This window comes from Carcharhinus amblyrhynchos, chromosome 4 (assembly GCF_965287045.1).
Source record: "Carcharhinus amblyrhynchos chromosome 4, sCarAmb.v2.hapA, whole genome shotgun sequence".
Taxonomy (NCBI): domain Eukaryota; kingdom Metazoa; phylum Chordata; class Chondrichthyes; order Carcharhiniformes; family Carcharhinidae; genus Carcharhinus; species Carcharhinus amblyrhynchos.
Window position 1 is genome coordinate 217641 of NC_137327.1, and position 19778 is coordinate 237418.

General features: G+C 44.7%; 1 protein-coding gene across 1 annotated transcript in view; it reads left to right on the plus strand.

Moving 5' to 3' along the window:
• tat (tyrosine aminotransferase) overlaps positions 1-19778 on the plus strand; it is a 108755-nt gene that overhangs the window by 41870 nt on the left and 47107 nt on the right. The window contains exons 4-5 of the mRNA XM_080188046.1: positions 180-338; positions 8683-8821. Of these exons, the coding sequence (XP_080044172.1) occupies positions 180-338; positions 8683-8821 (298 nt within the window). The remainder of the gene's footprint in view (positions 1-179; positions 339-8682; positions 8822-19778) is intronic.

Below are 19778 nucleotides of genomic sequence, written 5' to 3' on the forward strand. Positions count from 1 at the left end.
GGTTACTCCTGCTCCTAATTTCTATGCTTGTACATTGAGAGGAGGTGAGGGGTATGTCTGATGCTGTTTTGAATGTAAATATTGTTGCAACTAAAACACCTCATATATTTCTGATCTGTCATTATAAACAGATAAGATGCAATTAATTTGATTTACACCAAATGCCTTTTCCTTCTTAGGATGTAATTTTGACAAGTGGCTGCAGTCAGGCGATTGAACTGGCCATCTCCGTCTTGGCAAATCCAGGTCAAAACATCCTGATTCCCAGGCCTGGCTTCTCTCTGTATAAAACATTGGCAGTGTCTCTGGGCATTGAGATCAAAAACTACAACTTACTGGTAGGTAACTATGGTGTAAACAAAGTATGAGTTGTGGATTGAATGAATCTGAATAGCATTGACTGTTGGGCTGATGTCTCTCTGTTTTATACAATGGAAGAGAATTCCCAACGGTTCTGCAAAATTGACCATTGTTGAGATTTGGTTTAACCAAATGCAACGTTTAGAATAATTACAAGAAGTAATGCAGGAGAGATTACTAAAATATCTCTTTAAACTCTAAGCTGAGAAACTTAAAATTCAGTTGGGTAACCATAACAGGAAATGAATTAATAACAGAACTGGCACAGCAGGTTAGGGCCATTAATTTACTGGAATAATAGTTTAAATTGGTACTGAGGAAATATAATATTACATAAACGTTATACCTTAACTAGTTAAATAACTTAATATAACTACAAATAAGCATCGAGTGATACTTCTAAACTTGAAACATAACCAGCTAAATTAAACACTATAAAGATGCAAGGCAGGTGATGTGTTGCCACTTTAGCATGTGGGAGCTGGTGCACACTATTATAATCCACAGTAACCACACTTGCAATAAGAGTCTGCAGCTTGAGGAACATCTCAGTTGATAAGCTGGAATTGCACCTTTGGATACTGCAATGCATCAGAAAGGAAGAAGGCTATCTGGACACTTGCTTCATAGAGGCATCCTTCAGGTTAGATTTGTTCTGTGGTCAGGGATGGGGGGGGATGCTACTGTAAGTGAGGCAGTACAGAGATGAAGAAAGCAGCAGTAGAGAAGCCTAAGCCCGTGCAATTGTCCAACGGATTTGCAATTTTGAAGTTTGTGTGCACGAGAACTGGGAAGGCAGGGAAGATGTGCAAAATGACCACAGCATTAGAGTCATAGAGGTTTACAACATGGAAACAGGCCCTTCGGCCCAACTTGTCCATGCCGCTTTTAATTTTTTGAAAAACCTCTAAACTAATCCCAATTGCATTAACATAGAACATAAAACATAGAACACTACAGCACAAACAGGCCCTTTGGCCCACAAGTTGCGCCGATCATATCCATACCGACCAGGCCTATCTATAACTCTCAATCCCATTAAATCCCATATACTCATCCAGAAGTCTCTTAAAAGACCCCAGCGAGTTCACCTCCACCATCCCCGACAGCAGCCGATTCCACTCACTCACCACCCTCTGAGTGAAAAACTTACCCCTGACATCTCCTCTGTACCTACTCCCCAGCACCTTAAATCTGTGTCCTCTCATAGCGACCATTTCAGCCCAGGGAAATAGCCTCCGAGAATCCACCCTATCTATACCTCTCAACATTTTATAAACCTCTATCAGGTCACCTCTCAACCTTCGTCTCTCCAGGGAGAAGAGACCCAGCTCCCTCAACCTATCTTCATAAGGCATGCCTCCCAATCCAGGCAACATCCTTGTAAATCTCCTCTGCACCCTCTCAATAGCTTCCACATCCTTCTTGTAGTGAGGCGACCAGAACTGCGCACAGTACTCCAACTGGGGTCTGACAAGGGTCTTAAAAAGTTGCAGCATTACCTCCCGACTCCTAAACTTAATGAACTTAATGAAGGCCAGTACACCATACACCTTCTTGACCACATCCTCCACCTGCGAGGCCGATGTAAGAGTCCTATGGACCCGGACCCCAAGGTCCCTCTGCTCTTCAACACTGCTAAGACTCCTACCCTTGATATTGTACTCCTTCATCCCATTGGACTTGCCAAAATGGACCACTACACATTTACCCGCGTTGAAGTCCATCTGCCACTTCTCCACCCAGTCTTGCATCCTATCTATGTCTCGCTGCAACTTCTGACGTCCCTCCAGACTATCCACAACACCACCAACCTTCGTGTCGTCAGCAAACTTACTAACCCATCCTTCCACTTCCTCATCCAGGTCATTTGTGAAAATGACAAACAGCAAGGGTCCCAGGACAGATCCCTGGGGCACTCCACTGGTGACCGACCTCCATGCAGAAAGAGACCCATCCACAACCACACTCTGCCTTCTGCAGGCAAGCCAGTTCTGGATCCAGAAGGCAACAGCCCCTTGGATCCCATGCCCTCTCGCCTTCTCAAGAAGTCTTGCATGGGGGACCTTATCAAACGCTTTGCTGAAGTCCATGTAAACCACATCCACCGCTCTTCCTTTGTCAATGTGTTCAGTCACATTTTCAAAGAACTCAACTAGGCTCATAAGGCACGACCTGCCTGTGACAAAGCCATGCTGACTATTTCTGATCATACTAAACTTCTCTAAATGTTCATAAATCCTGTCCCACAGAATCCTCTCCATCAACTTACCAACCACTGAGGTCAGACTCACCGGTCGGTAATTTCCCGGGCTATCCCTATTCCCCTTCTTGAAAATAGGAACCACATCCGCAATCCTCCAATCCTCCGGAACCTCTCCCGTCTCCATCGACGATGCAAAGATCATCGCCAGGGGCTCTGCAATCACTTCCCTCACCTCCCACAGTAACCTGGGGTACATCCCATCCGGTCCCGACGACTTATCTATCTTGATAGAATTTAAAAGTTCCAACACATCCTCTTTCTTAACATCCACATACTCAATCTTTTCAGTCTGCCTCAAATCTGTAGTACAACCTCCCAGATCACTTTACACCGTGAATATCGAGGCAAAGTACTCATTAAGCACCTCTGCCATTTCTTCCGGTTCCACACAGACCTTTCCCCCTTCACTTCTCATCCTTTTACTCTTCACATATTTGTAGAACGCCTTGGGATTCTCCTTAATCTTACCCGCCAAGGCCTTCTCACGTCCCCTTCTGGCTCTCCTAATTTCCTTTTTAAGCTCCTTTCTACAACCCGTATACTCCTCTAGATCCTTAACCTCTCCTAGCTCTCTGAACCTTCTGTACACCTTTCTTTTCTTCCTGACTAGGTTCATCACAACCTTCGTGCACCACGGTTCCCGCGATCTACCAAAAACTCCCTGTCTCATCGGAACGTTGTCGTGCAGAGCTCCAGACAAACATTCCTTGAAAATCCGCCACCTTCCTTCAGTACTTTTCCCCAAGAACACCTCCTTCCAGTTTACTCATCAATTATGGGCCATTCAAGTAGGAGAACAAATACAAATGTAGCTGGAGTAGGGAACAATATAGTTAAAGAAATAGATGATATTCTCTGCAGCAGAGAGCGTGAGTCCAGAAGAATGTTGCCTGCCTGGTGTCAGAGTCAAACACACAAGAATTAGAAGCAGAAATGGACCATTTGGCCCCAAAAGCCTGTTCTGCAATTAGATAAGATCTTGGCTGATCTGATTATGGCTTCAAATCCACTTTCATGTCTGCCTCCTATAACCCTTGACTTCCTTGTTGATCAATAATCTAAGTCTGTCTTGAGTTGACCCAGTCACCTCTGCTTTCTGGGGAAGAGATTTCCATAGACTAATGACCCTCAGAGAAAAATATTCGCCTCAAAAATATTCGCCTCTTAATTTCTAAGCTGTGTTCCTTAGTTCCAGATTTCCTCAGAGGTAAATATCCTCCCAGCATCCAACCTGTCAAGCATTCAGAATCTCATATAAATTCAATACTACAATTAGTGTAAGCCCAACCTGCTGAATATTTCCTTATATGGTAGTTCTTTCATCCTGGGAATCAGTCAAGCAAACCTTCTCAGGACTGATTCTAATGTAATTATATCCTGTCTTAAATAAGGAGACCAAAACTGTACCATGTACTCCAGTTCAAGTCTAATTAATGTGCCATCCAGCTGCAGCTTCACTTCACTGTTTTTATATTCCATTCATCTTGCAATAAATGAACACATTCAATTTGCCTTCCTGCTGCCCTCTTGATACAGCTTTTTATAATTCATCTATCAGTTTCTTACAATGTCTTTCCTAACCCTGCAATCAATGCAGAGTCATCAGTGATTCCAACTTGTTGACATGTGACACTCTCCCTCAATGTTACATCCTAGAAGAAATTTTATCTCACAGAGCTAGCTTTATTGTTTTCCTTCTTCAATCTCTGCCTCAAACAATTCTCATTCTCTGTGATTTCAATTGCTACCTCAACTCGTCATACTGTCTGAGTTTACTATCAATTTGTGGAGATGCCGGCATTGGGGACTGGGGTAAACACAGTAAGAAGTCTCACAACACCAGGTTAAAGTCCAACAAATTTATTTGATAGTAAACCCCCAAGCTTTCGGAACGCTGTTCCTTCGTCAGGTGTGTGGAGAGTTCTGATCAGAGAAGGGCATACAAAGGCACACACAGTTTACAGAATACTGATTAGAATGCGAGTCTTTACAGCTAATCTGCTATTCAAGTCTTAAAGGTGCAGGCAATGTGAGTGGAGATAGCATTAAGCACAGGCTAAAGAGATGTGTATTGTCTCCAGATAGGACAGTAAGTGAGATGTTGCAAGTTCAGGCAAGTCATGGGGGTTACAGATAGTGTGACATGAACCCAAGATCCCGGTTGAGGCCGTCCTCATGTGTGCGGAACTTGGCCATCAGTCTCTGCTCAACGACTCTGTGTTGTCGGGTGTCGTGAAGGCCGCCTTGGAGAACGCTTACCCGATGGTCAGAGGCCGAATGCCTGTGACAGTTGAAGTGTTCCTCAACAGGAAGGGAACAGTCTTGCCTGGTGATTGTCGAGTGATGTTCATTCATCCATTGTCGTAGCATCTGCATGGTCTCCCCAATGTACCATGCCTCGGGACATCCTTTCCTGCAGCGTATCAGGTAGACAACATTGGCTGAGTTGCAAGAGTATGTACCGTGTAGCTGGTGGATGATGTTCTCACGTGAGATGATGTCATCCATGTTGATAATCCGGCATGTCTTGTGGAGGTTGCTGTGGCAGGGTTATCTGGTGTCGTGGTCACTGTTCTCCTGAAGGCTGGGTAGTTTGCTGCGGACAGTGGTCTGTTTGAGGTTGTGCAGTTGTTTGAAGGCAAGAAGTGGAGGCGTGGGGATGGCTCTGGCGAGATGTTCGTCTTCATCAATGACATGTTGAAGACTCTGGAGAAGATGTTGTAGCTTCTCCGCTCCAGGAAGTACTGGACGATGAAGGGTACTCTGTCCACCGTGTCCCGTGTTTGTCTCATGAGGTGGTTGGTGCGGTTTTGCACTGTCAATTGATGAGTCAAGCACCATATCCTGTTCTTTCAGCGTCTGGAGGTGCCTGTTGCGATCCTCCTATGTATACAGAGGGCTTGTCCGTAGGGGATGGCTTCTTTAACGTGTTTAGGGTGGAAGCTGGAGAAGTGGTTATCTGTGAGGTTATCTGTGGGCTTGCGGTACAATGAGGTACTGAGGTGACCGTCATTGATGGAGATGTGTGTCCAAGAATGTAACTGATTCTGGAGAAGAGTCCACAATGAGTCTGATGGTGGGATGGAACTTGTTGATATCATCATATAGTTGTTTCAGTGATTGTTCACCATGAGTCCAAAGGAAGAAAATGTCATCGATATATCTAGTGTACCCGTCAACTCAAAACTCTGATCAAGACTTTTAATCCAGACCCTCAGAGTACCCTCCGTGCTCTCATCCCACAAAGTCCCTGCATTGGAGATGTCTACTGCCTCTCAAAGATACACAAGGCAAACACACCCGGCCATCCCATCGTAGCGGGCAATGGGACCTTGAGCGAGAACCTCTCCGGCTATGTCGAGGGAATCCTGAAACCCATTGTACAAAGAATCCCCAGCTTCTGTCGCAACATTACGGACTTCCTACAGAAACTCATAAGATTCTTAGGAGGTTAAACAGAGTAAATATTAGGAGGATGTTTCTATGTGTGAGAGTATAGGACCAGAGGGCAGAGTTGCCAAAATAGTAGGTGTTCATCTGAGAGGGATTTGAGGAATAATTTTTTTCTCTCAAAGAGTGGTGAATCTTTGGAATTTTTTACTCCAGGAAGCTGCGGAGGTCGAGTCCTTGAACATTTTTAAGCCTGAGATTGATATGTTTTAATCAGTCAGGGAAATAAGGGTTACAGAGGGAAGGAAGAAAATTGGAATTCAATGTTAGATCAACCATGATTTTATTAAATGATGGTTCTCGAGGGATATTGCAACTCTGATAAAGAGAGAGAGATGTATGACATGTATAGGCAACAGGGAACAAATAAGATGCTTGAGGAGTATAAGAAGTGCAAGAAACTACTTAAGAAGGAAATCAGGAGGGCTAAAAGAAGACATGAGGTTGCTTTGGCAATCAAGGTGAAGGATAATCCTAAGAAATTCTACAGGGGCAGCACGGTAGCACAGTGGTTAGCACTGCTGCTTCACAGCTCCAGGGACGGGGTTCGATTCCCAGCTTGGGTCACTGTCTGTGTGGAGTTTGCACATTCTCCTCATGCCTGCATGGGTTTCCTCCGGGTGCTCCGGTTTCCTCCCACAGCCCAAAGATGCGTGGGTTAGCTTGATTGGCCACGCTAAAAATTGCCCCTTACTGTCTTGAGATGCGTAGCTTAGAGGGATTAGTGGGTAAAATGTGTAGGGATATGGGGGTAGGGCCGGGGTGGGATTGTGTTCGGTGCAGACTTGATGGGCTGAATGGTCTCTTTCTGTGCTGTAGGGATTCTATGAGGTGTATTAAGAGCAAAAGGATAGTAAGGAATAAAATTGGTCCTCGTGAAGATCAGAGTGGTCAGCTATGTACGGAACCAAAAGAAGTGGGAGAGATATTAAATGGGTTTCTTGCAACCGTATTTACTAAGGAAACTGGCACGGAGTCTATGGAAAAAAGGCAAACAAGTAGGGAGGTCATGGAACTTATACAGATTAAAGAGGAGGAGCTGCTTGCTGTCTTGAGGCAAATCAGAGTAGATAAATCCCCAGGACCGGACAGGGTATTCCCTCGGATCTTGAATGAGACTAATGTTGAAATTGCAGGAGCCCTGGCAGATATATTTAAAATATCGGTATCCACGGGTGAGGTGCTGGAGGATAGTTCATGTTGTTCCGTTGTTTAAAAAAGACTCAAAAAGTAATCCGGGAAATTATAAAGAATAAAGAACAAAGAGCAGTACAGCAATACTGTATTATAGGCCGGTAAGTTTGCCCATGTCTACATGGACTTCAGTAAGACCTTTGACAAGGTCCTGCATGGGAGGTTAGTTAGGGAGGTTCAGTTGCTGGGTATACATGGAGAGGTAGTAAATTGGATTAGACATTGGCTCAATGGGAGAAGCCAGAGAGTGGTTGTGGAGGATTGCTTCTCTGAGTGGAGGCCTGTGACTAGTGGTGTGCCGCAGGGATCGGTGCTGGGTCCATTGTTGTTTGTCATCTATATCAATGATCTGGATGATAATGTGGTAAATTGGATCAGCAAATTTGCAGATGATACAAAGATTGGAGGTGTAGTGGACAGTGAGGAAGGTTTTCAAAGCTTGCAGAGGGATTTGGACCAGCTAGAAAAATGGGCTGAAAAATGGCAGATGGAGTTTATTGCAGACAAGTGTGAGGTATTGCACTTTGGAAGGACAAACCAAGGTAGAACATACATGGTAAATGGTAGGACACTGAAGAGTGCAGTAGAACAGAGGGATCTGGGAGTACAGAGACATAACTCCCTAAAAGTGGCGTCACAGGTAGATAGGGTCGTAAAGAGTGCTTTTGGTACATTGGCCTTTATAAATAAAGTATTGAGTATAAGAGTTGGAATGTTATGGTGAGGTTGTATAAGACATTGGTGGGGCCGAATTTAGAGTATTGTGTGCAGTTTTGGTCACCTAATTACAGGAAGGATATTAATAAGGTTGAAAGAGTGCGGAGAAGGTTCACAAGGATGTTGCTGGGACTTGAGAAACTGAGTTACAGAGAAAGGTTGAATAGGTTAGGACTTTATTCCCTGGAGCGTAGAAGAATGAGGGGAGATTTGATAGAGGTGTATAAGATTATGATGGGTACAGATAGAGTGAATGCAAGCAGGCTTTTTCCACTGAGGCTAGGGGAGAAAAAAACTAGAGGATGTGGGTTAAGGGTGAAGGGGGAATATAAGGGGGGGGTTTCTTCACACAGAGAGTGGTGGGAGTGTGGAATGAGCTGCCAGATGAAGCGGTAAATGTGGGCTCACTTTTAACATTTAAGAAAAACTTGCACAGGTTCATAGATGAGAGGGGTGTGGAGGGATATGGTCCAGGTGCAGGTCAGTGGGACTAGGCAGAAAAATGGTTCGGCACAGTCAAGAAGGGCCAAAAGGCCTGTTTCTGAGCTGGAATGTTCTATGGTTCTATTGTGCCATACTGTGCTCAATACTGTGCCTATTGTGCCATACTGTGCCCGTTACTGTGCCTATTCACATCTGCTTTATGCTATTAGATGGTGAGAAATTGATTGTGATTTTCTTTTGACTGATTACAGCCAGAAAGATCATGGGAAATTGACCTGAAACAAATGGAAGCATTGATTGATGATAACACTGCTTGCATCATTGTGAACAATCCCTCGAATCCCTGTGGCTCCGTGTTCAGCAAATCACATCTCCAAAAGATTCTCGCTGGTTAGTAATGCAGTTTGGACATTTTTCAAACCAAGGACCAGTGTTTGTGAATACAAAAGTAAAGTGAAGTAAAGTTTATTTATTTGTCACAAATAAGGCTTACATTAACACTGCAATGAAGTTACTTTGAAATTCCCCTGGTGTAACTGGTGAAGACTTTAGAGAGCTGTCTATGAATGGTACATGTCATAAAATCTCACCCACAAGTTGTGGTGTGGCAGAATAACATATCTGCAGAGTGCAGAGGGCGGGTTACAGAGTGGAGATGCAGTAGAGGGTGATGCACAACTAAGGTTGAAAATCCAAGTTGGTATTGGAAGGAAGAACAAAGGTTGAGATAGTAACGCACAAGAGAATACCACAAGGCTGGATGCAAGATGTCTTACGGGTAAGGCAGATGAACTGCAGACATTGATTAACTCACGGGAGTCTGATATTATCGTTATCATAGAGACATGGCTGAGGAAGGGGCAGAATTGGTAGCTCAATGTTCTGGGATATAGAATCTTCAGGCGAGGTGGGGAGAGTGCAATGTAAAAGAGGAGGTGGTGTTGCATTATTGATCAAGGAGTCAATTATTGCATAGAAACATAGAGACTAGAAGGAGGAGTACACCATTTGGCCCTTCGGGCCTGCCCAACCATTCATCTTGATCATTGCCTGATCATTGAATTCAATATCATGACACCCACAGTTCCCAAGAACCCTTTAGCCCCAAGAGCTGTATCTAATTTCTTGAAATCAGACAATGTTTTGGCCTCAGCTACATTCAGTGGTCATGAATTCCATACATTCACCACCCTCTGGGTGAAGAAATTTCTCCTCACCTCAGTTCTAAAAGGTTCAGCTCTTATCCTCAAACTATGACCTCTAGTTCTGGACTCCCCCACCATTGGGAACATTCTTTCGGAATCTAACCTGTCTAACCCTGTTAGAATTTTATACGTTTCTATGAGCTCCCCTCTTGTTCTTCTAAACATCAGTGAATATAATCCTAGCCGACTTAGTCTCTCCTCATATGACAGACCTGCCATCCCAGGAATCAGCCTGGTAAACCTTCACTGCACTCCCTCTATAGCAAGGACATCCTTCCTCAGATAAGGACACCAAAACGGCACACAATACTCCAGGTGTGGCCTCACCAATGCCCTATACAATTGCAACAAAACATCCCTATCGCATACTCAAATCCTCTCACTATGAAGGCCAACATATCATTTGCCTTCTTTACTGCCTGCTGTACTTACTTTCAGCGACAGATGCACGAGGATTCCAAGGTTTCTCTGAGTATCCAACTCTCTCAGTTTACACCCATTCAACTAATAATCTGTCTTTGTATTATTGCTACCAAAATGGATAACCTCATATTTATCCACATTATATTGCATCTGCCATACATACTCATCCTGTCCAAATCACATTGAAGTATCTCTGCATTCTCCTCACTGCTCGTCCTCCCATCCAACTTTGTATCATCTACAAATTTAGAGATAATACATTCAGCTCCGTCTTCCAAATCATTAACATATAATGTGAACAGTTAGCACAGATCCTTGCGAAACCCCACTAGTCACTGACTGCCAATCAAAAAAAGACCCATTTATGCAAACTCTTTGCCTCCTATCTGCTAGCCAGTTTTCTATCCATCTCAAGACATTACCTGCAGTCCCATGTGCTTTACCTTTACATACTAGTCTGTTATGTGAGACATTGTCGGAAGCCTCCTGAAAGTCTAAATAAACCACATCCACTGGTTCTTTTTGGTCAACTTACTAGTTATGTCCTCAAATACTTCCAACAGATTCGTCAAGCATGATTTCCCTTTGTAAATCCATGCTGACTTTGTCTCTTTATCCCACTGCCTTCCAAATGCTGAGTTATGAAATCCTTGATAATGGACTCTAGCAACTTCCCCAGCACCGACCGTTAGGCTCACTGGTCTATAGTTCCCTGTTTTCTCACTATCTCCCTTTTTGAATGGTGGGCTTACATTAGCTGCCATCTAATTTGTAGGAACTGTTCCAGAGTCCAAAGAATTTTGGTAAAGAATCACCAATGGATCTACTATTTCCAAGACCACTTCCTTAAGTACTCTAGGACGAAGATTATCGGAAACTGGAGATTTATCCACCTTCAATCCCATCAATTTTCCAAAATGACTTTTTCTACTAATGCTGATTTACTTCAACTCCTCAATAAAATGTTTTTCTCTCAGAACTTGTGGCATATTTTTCATGTTTTCCTTTGTGAAGACTGAAGCAAGTTACGAATTTAATTCTTCGACCATTTCTTTATTCCCCATTATGAATTCTCCTGTTTCTGACTGTATGGGGCCTACATTCATTTTTTAAATCCTTTTCTCTTTACATACCTATAGAAACTTTTACAGTCAGTTTTTATGTTCCCCACTATATTGCTTTCATACTCTATTCTCCTCTTAATCAAATCCTTGGTCGTTCTTTGCTAAATTTTAAACAAAACCAATCCTCAGGCCTATTGCTTTTTCTTGCCAATTTGTATGCTTCTTCCTGAATCTGATACTGTCTCTAATTTCCCTTGTTATCCATGGTTGGCCACAATTCCCTTACCACTCTTGCGCCAAACAAGAATAAACAACTTCTGGAGTTTATCTATTTGTTCTTTAAATACCTGCCATTGTCTATCCACTGTCTTTCAAAATGCAAGAATTAGTGAGAAGGAAGAACTGAGGGAGATCAATATTAATAAAGAAATGGTGCTAGGAAAATTGCTGGGATTGAATGTGGATAAATCCCCAGGGCCAGATGATCTACATCCCAGAGTATTTAAGGAAGTAGCTCTAGAAATAGTGGATATATTGGTGGTCATCTTCCAGGATTCTATAGACTCTGGAACAGTCCCTGCAGATCGGAGGGTAGTGAATGTCACGCCAATATTCAAAAATGGAGGTAGAGAGAAAACAGGGAATTATAGACCAGTAAGAACATTACAGCGCAGTACAGTAAGCTTAACATTGGTAGTGGGGAAAATTCTCAAATCCGTTATCAAGGTGGTTAAAGCAGTGGCAGGATCAGACAGAGTCAGCATGGATTTATGAAGGGGAAATCATGCTTGACAAACCTGTTGGAATTCTTTGAGGATGTAACTAGTACAGTTGACAAGGGGGAGCCAGTCGATGTGACATATTTGGACTTTCAGAAAGTGTTTGATAAAGTCCTGTATAAGAGATTATCGTGCATGATTGAAGCACATGGGACTGAAGGAAGTGTATTGAGATGGATAGAAAACTGGTTGGCACAGAGGAAACAAAGAGTAGGAATTAATGGGTGCTTTTCAAATTGACAGGCAGTAACCAATGGGGTGTCATAGGGACCAGTGTTAGGACCCCAGCTATTCACAATATATATTAATAACTTGGATGAGGGAACAAAATGTAACATCTCAAAGTTTGCAGATGATACCAAGTTGAGTGGGAGGGTGAAACCAAAAGGGAAAATGCTGGAACATCTCGGCAGGTCTGGCAGCTTCTGTAAGGAGAGAAAAAGCTGATGCTTTGAGTCCAGATGGCACTTTCTCAAAGCTGGGTGGGAGGGTAAACTATAACGAAGATGCAGAGATCCATTAGCATTAGAACATAAGAACTCGGAGCAGGAGTCGGCCATCTGGCCCCTCGAGCCTGCTCCGCCATTCAATAAGATCATAACTGATCTTTTTGTGGACTCAGCTCCACTTACCCGCCCGCTCACCATAACCCTTAATTCCTTTACTGTTCAAAAATTTATCAATCCTTGTCTTAAAAATATTCAATGAGGTAACCTCAGCTGGACAGGGAATTCCACAGATTCACAATCCTTTGTGTGAAGAAGTTCCTCCTCAACTCAGTCCAAAATCTGCTTCTCCTTATTTTGAGACTATGCCGCCCCGTTCTAGTTTCACCCACCCATGGAAACAACTTCCCTGCTTCTATCTTGTCTATTCTCTTCATAATCTTATATGTTCCTATAAGATCTCCCCTCATTCTTCTGAATTCCAATGAGTATAGGCCCAGTCTACTCAGTCTCTCCTCATAAGCCAACCCTCTCAACTCTAGAATCAACCTAGTGAATCTCCTCTGCACCCCCTCCAGTGCCAGTATATCCTTTCTCGAGTAAGGAGACCAAAACTGTACACAGTAACTCCAGGTGTGGCCTCACCAGCACCTTATACAGCTGCAACATAACCTCACTGTTTTTAAACTCCATCCCTCCAGCAATGAAGGACAAAATTCCATTTGCCTTCTTAATCACCTGCTGCACCTGCAAACCAACTCCTTGAGATTCCTGCACAAGGACACCCAGGTCCCTCTGCACAGCAGCATGCTGCAATTTTTTTGCCATCTAAATAATAATCCATTTTGCTGTTATTCCTACCAGAATGGATGATCTCACATTTACCAACATTGTACTCCATAAGAACATAAGAAATAGGAGCAGGAGTAGACCATCTAGCCCTTCGAGCCTGCCCCGCCATTCAACAAGATCATGGCTGATCTGAAGTGGATCAGTTCCACTTTCCCACTTTCTCCCCATAACCCTTAATTCCCTTGTCTATCAGAAATCTATCTACCCATGACTTAAACATATTCAGCGAGGCAGCCTCCACCACTTCAACGGGCAGAGAATTCCAGAGACTCACCACCCTTTGAGTGAAGAAGTTCCTCCTCAACTCTGATCTAAACTGTCCCCCCCTTATTTTGAGGCTGTGCCCTCTAGTTCTGCTATCCTTTCTAAGCGGAAGAATCTCTCTACCTCTACCCTATCTAGCCCCTTCATTATTTTATATGTCTCTATAAGATCCCCCCTCAGCCTTCTAAACTCTAACGAGTACAGACCCTGTCTATTCAATCTCTCTTCATAGGCTAACCCCCTCATCTCCAGTATCAGCCTGGTGAACCTTCTCTGCACTCCCTCCAAGGCCAATATATCCTTTCGCAAACGCGGGGACCAAAACTGCACACAGTACTCCAGTTGCGGCCTCACCAGTGCCCTGTACAGTTGCAGCAAGACCTCCCTGCTTTTATATTCTGTCCCCCTCGCTATAAAGGCCAGCATCCATGGATTTTAGTAAGGCGTTCGATAAGGTTCACCATGGTAGGCTTCTGCAGAAAATGCAGATGTATGGGATTGTGGGTAATCTAGGAAGTTGGATCAGGAATTGGCTATCAGATAGGAGACAGAGGGTGGTGGTGGATGGTAAATATTCATCATGGAGTACAGTTACGAGTGGTGTGCCTCAGGGCTCTGTTTTGGGGCCACTGTTGTTTGTAATTTTTATTAATGATCTGGATGAGGGTATAGTTGGGTGGATTAGTAAATTTGCTGATGACACCAAAATTGGAGGTGTGGTAGATTGTGAGGAAGGGTGTCATAGTCTGCAGGGAGACTTAGATAGGTTGCAGAGCTGGGCCGAGAGGTGGCGGATGGAATTTAATGCGGAGAAGTGTGAGGTAATTCACTTTGGTAGGAGCAACAGATGTGTCGAGTATAGGGCTAACGGGAGGACTTTGAATAGTGTGGATGAACAGAGGGATCTAGGTGTGTGTGTACATAGATCCCTGAAAGTTGGGAATCAAGTAGATAAGGTTGTTAAGAAGGCGTACGGTGTCTTGGCGTTTATTGGTAGGGGGATTGAATTTAGGAGTCGCAGTGTAATGTTGCAACTGTACACTACTCTAGTGCGGCCGCACTTGGAGTACTGTGTGCAGTTCTGGTCCCCGCATTACAAGAAGGATGTGGAGGCGTTGGAGAGGGTGCAGAGGAGGTTTACTAGGATGTTGCCTGGTATGGTGGGGAGGTCCTATGAGGAGAGACTGAGGGATTTAGGGTTGTTTTCGTTGGAAAGAAGGCGGCTAAGAGGGGATCTTATTGAAACATATAAGATGATTAGAGGTTTAGATAGGGTGGATAGTGATAGCCTTTTTCCTCGGATGGAGAAAGCTAGCACGAGGGGGCATGGCTTTAAATTAAGGGGGGGTAGCTACAGGACGGATGTCAGAGGTAGGTTCTTTACCCAGCGGGTGGTGAGGGATTGGAATGCCCTGCCTGCTGCGGTTGTAAATGCGTCTAGTTTGGGGGCGTTTAAGAGATCTCTGGATAGGTTTATGGACAAAAAGGGATTGGTATAGGCTAGTGGGTCATTGTTTTTGTAACTGGTCGGCGCAACATCGTGGGCCGAAGGGCCTGTTCTGCGCTGTAATGTTCTATGTTCTATGTTCTATCCCATTCGCCTTCCTGATCACCTGCTGCACCTGTAGACTGGGTTTTTGCAATTCGTGCACAAGGACCCCCAGGTCCCTCTGCACCGTAGCATGCTGCAGCTTTTCGCCCTTTAAATAATAATCCCTCCTACTATTATTTCTACCAAAGTGGTTAACCTCACATTTGCTAACGTTATACTCCATCTGCCAGGTCCTTGCCCACTCACTCAGCCTATCCAGATCCCTGTGCAGACTTTCCGCGCCTTCCACGCAATTTGCTTTCCCACTCATCTTCATGTCACCAGCAAATTTTGTTACCCTACACTCAGCCCCCTCCTCCAGATCGTCTATGTAAATGGTAAACAGTTGAGGCCCCAGCACCGATCCCTGCGGCACTCCACTAGTCACCAACCGCCAACCAGAATAGCACCCATTGATACCAACTCTCTGCTTCCTGTTAGATAGCCAATCCTCAATCCATGCTAACACCTTACCCCCAACTCCGTGCACCCTAACCTTTTGCAGCAACCTTTTGTGAGGCACCTTATCAAACGCCTTCTAGAAATGACTCCATCTGCCAGAATCTCACCCACTCACTTAGATTATCTATATCCCTTTGCAGACTTTCAGTGTCCGCTGCACACTTTGCTTTGCCACCCACCTTAGTGTCATCTGCAAAGTTTAACACACTACACTTGGTCCCCAACTCCAAATCATCTATGTAAATTGTAAACAATAAGAACATAAGAAATAGGAGCAGGAGTAGGCCATCCAGCCCCTTGAGCCTGCCCCGCCATTCAATAAGATCATGGCTGATCTGTCGTGGCTCAGTTCCACATTCCCGCCCTCTCCCCATAACCCCTAATCCCCTCTCTTATCAAAAACCCATCAACCCGCGTCTTAAAAATATTTAGCGAGGCAGCCTCCACCACTTCAATGGGCAGAGAATTCGAGATTCACCACCCTTTGAGTGAAGAAGTTCCTCTTCAACTCTGTTCTAAACCGCCCCCGCTTTATCCTGAGGCTGTGCCCTCGAGTCCTACTGTCCTTTCTGAGCAGGAAGAGCCTCTCCACCTCTATCCTATCCATCCCATTCAACATCTTATACGTCTCAATGAGATCTTCCCTCATTCTTCTAAACTCTAACGAGTACAAGCCTAGTTTATTCAGCCTCTCCTCATAGTTCAACCCCCTCAACTCCGGTATCAGCCTAGAGAACCTCCTCTGCACTCCCTCCAAGGCCAAAATATCCTTGCGTAAGTGCGGCGACCAAAACTGCACACAGTACTCCAGCTGCGGCCTCACCAATGCCCTATATAGCCGCAGCAAGACCTCCCTACTTTTATATTCAATCCCCCTCGCTATGAAGGCCAGCATCCCATTTGCCTTCCTGACCACCTGCTGCACCTGCAAGCTGGGTTTTTGCGACTCATGCACAAGGACCCCGAGGTCCCTCTGCACCGTCGCCTGCTGCAGTTTTTCGCCCCGTAAGTAATAGTCCTTCCTACCATTATTCCTACCAAAGTGGACAACCTCACATTTGCCAACATTAAATTCCATTTGCCAGTTCCTGGCCCATTCGCCCAGCCTATCTAGATCCTTCTGCAGACTCTCCACACCCTCCGCACAATTTGCCGTTCCACCAATCTTGGTGTCATCAGCAATTGCGGTCCCAACACTGATCCTTGAGGCACACTACTAGTCACTGATCGCCAACCAGAAAAACACCCATTTACCCCCACTCTTTGGAACATAGAACAGTACAGCACAGTACAGGCCCTTCGGCCCTCGATGTTGTGCCGAGCTTTGTCCGACACCAAGACCAAGCTATCCCATTCCCTATCATTCTGGTGTGCTCCATGTGCCTATCCAATAACTGCTTGAAAGTTCCTAAAGTGTCTGACTCCACTATCACAGCAGGCAGTGCATTCCACACCCCAACCACTCTCTGAGTGAAGAATCTACCTCGGACATCCCTCCTATATCCCCCACCATGAACCTTATAGTTATGCCCCCTCGTAACAGCTACATCCACCCCAGGAAATAGTCTCTGCACGTCCACTCTATCTACCCCTCTCATCATCTTATAAACCTCTATTAAGTTGCCTCTCATCCTCCTCCGCTCTAAAGAGAAAAGCCCCAGCTCCCTCAACCTTTCCTCATAAACCCTCCAAACCAGGCAGCATCCTGGTAAATCTCCTCTGCACTCTCTCCAATGCTTCCACATCCTTCTTATAGTGAGGTGACCAGAACTGAACACAATATTCCAAATGTGGTCTCACTAACATCCGGTATAGTTGCAGCATAACCCCACGGCTCTTAAACTCAAACCCCCTGTTAACAAACACTAACACACTATAAGCCTTCTTCACGGCTCTATCCATTTGAGTGGCAACCTTCAGAGATCTGTGGATATGAACCCCAAGATCTCTCTGTTCGTCCACATTCCTCAGAACCCTGCCGTTGACCCTGTAATCTGCATTCAAGTTTGTCCTACCAAAATGAATCATCTCACACTTATCAGGGTTAAATCCATCTGCCACTTTTCAGCCCAGCTCTGCATCCTATCAATGTCTCTTTGCAGCCTGCAAGAGCCCTCCACCTCATCCACTACTCCACCAATCTTGGTGTCATCAGAAAATTTACTAACCCACCCTTCAGCCCCCTCTTCCAAGTCATTGATAAATATCACAAATAGCAGAGGACCCAGCACTGACCCCTCTGGTACACCGCTGGTAACTGGCCTCCAGTCTGAAAATTTACCTTCCACCACCCTCTGTCTTCTATGAGACAGCCAGTTACTTATCCAATTGGCCAAATTTCCTTCTATTCCACACCTCCTTACTTTCTTCATGAGCCTACCATGGGGAACTTTATCAAACGCCTTACTAAAATCCATGTATACGATATCAACTGCTCTACCTTCGTCTACACACTTAGTTACCTCCTCAAAGAATTCAATCAAATTTGTGAGGCAGGACTTATCTCTCGCGAAACCGTGCTGACTATCCCGGGTTAAACTGCACCTTTCCAAATGGTCATAAATCCTATCCCTCAGGACCCTTTCCATTAACTTACCGACCACCAAAGTAAGACTAACTGGTCTATAATTACCAGGGTCATTCCTATTTCCTTTCTTGAAGAGAGGAACAACATTTGCCTCTTTCCAGTTCTCTGGCACAATCCCCGTGGACAGTGAGGACCCAAAGATTAAAGCTAAAGGCTCCACAATCTCATCCCTTGCCTCCCAAAGTATCCTAGGATGTATCCCATCTGGCCCAGGGGACTATCAACCCTCAGGTTTTTCAAAATTGCTAATACATCTTCCCTCAGAACATCTACCTCCTCCATCCTATCAGCCTATATCACGCACTCATCCTCAAAAACATGGCCCCTCTCCTTAGTGAACACTGAAGAAAAGTATTCATTCAACGCCTCACCTATCTCTTCTGACTCCATACACAAGTTCCCACTACTATCCTTGACAGGCCCTAACCTCACCCTGGTCATTCTTTTATTTCTCACATAAGAGTAAAAAGTCTTGGGATTTTCTTTTATCCGACTCGCCAAGGACTTCTCATGCTCCCTCCTAGCTCTCCTAAGCCCTTTCTTTAATTCATTCCTAGCTACCTTGTAACCCTCAAAACCCTCTTTGTTTTCTATTAGTTAACCAATCCTCTAACCATGCTAATACATTACCCGTAACACTGTGCACCTTTATCTCATGTAGCAGTCTTTGGTGTGGCACCTTGTCAAATACCTTCTGGAAATTCAGATACACCACACCCACAGGTTCCCCACTGTCCACTGCACATGTAATGTTCTCAAAGAATTCCACCAAATTAGTCAAACGTGACCTGCCCTTTATGAACCCATGCTGCATCTTACCAATGGGGACAATTTATATTCAGATAATATCCAGCATTATCCAGACTGGTTGGGTGAGTGGGCAAATCAATGGCAGATGCAGTACAATTTGGATAAATGTGAGGTTATTTACTTTGGAAGTAAAAACAAGAAGGCAGATTACTATCTGAATGGCTGTAAATTGGGAGAGGGGAGTGTGCAGTGGGATCTGGGTGTCCTTGAGCATCAGTCACTGAGGGTTGGCATGCAGGTACAGCAAGCAGTAAAAAAGGCAAATCATATGTTGGCCTTCATGGCTAGAGGTTTCGAGTACTGGAGCAGGGATGTGTTGTTGCAATTATATGTGACCTTGGTGAGGCCGTACAAAGAACAAAGAACAACACAGCACGGGAAACAGGCCCTTCGGCCCAACGAGCCCGCGCCACCATTTTAATATTGTGAGTGTCCTCTTCTCCCCATGACCTTTGTCTACACCTATTGGACTCCACAATAAAGGAGCCATAACCAGATTGAGGGACAACTAATTTAGGGACAATTTGTTAACACCAATCAGCCTAAGAGCACGTTTTTGCGATGTGGGAGGAAACCGGAGCACCCGGAGAAAACCCACGCAAGCACGGGGAGAATGTGCAAACTCCCACAGACACCGACCCAAATCCATGTATCTGCACAGCAAACAGTGATAGTCATTGATCTGTCGTGTCGCCCGTCAGCTGGTCCAGTTTAAGCACACACTAACGACGTGAAGCACTAGGCAACTCTCGAAACAACATCCAAGAGTAGCCCTCGCACGACCCACCGCATGTATGCCCCTTGTTGGACAACAAGGCAGACTGAATCACCTGTGAATTAAAAGAAGACATCAATAAACATGCA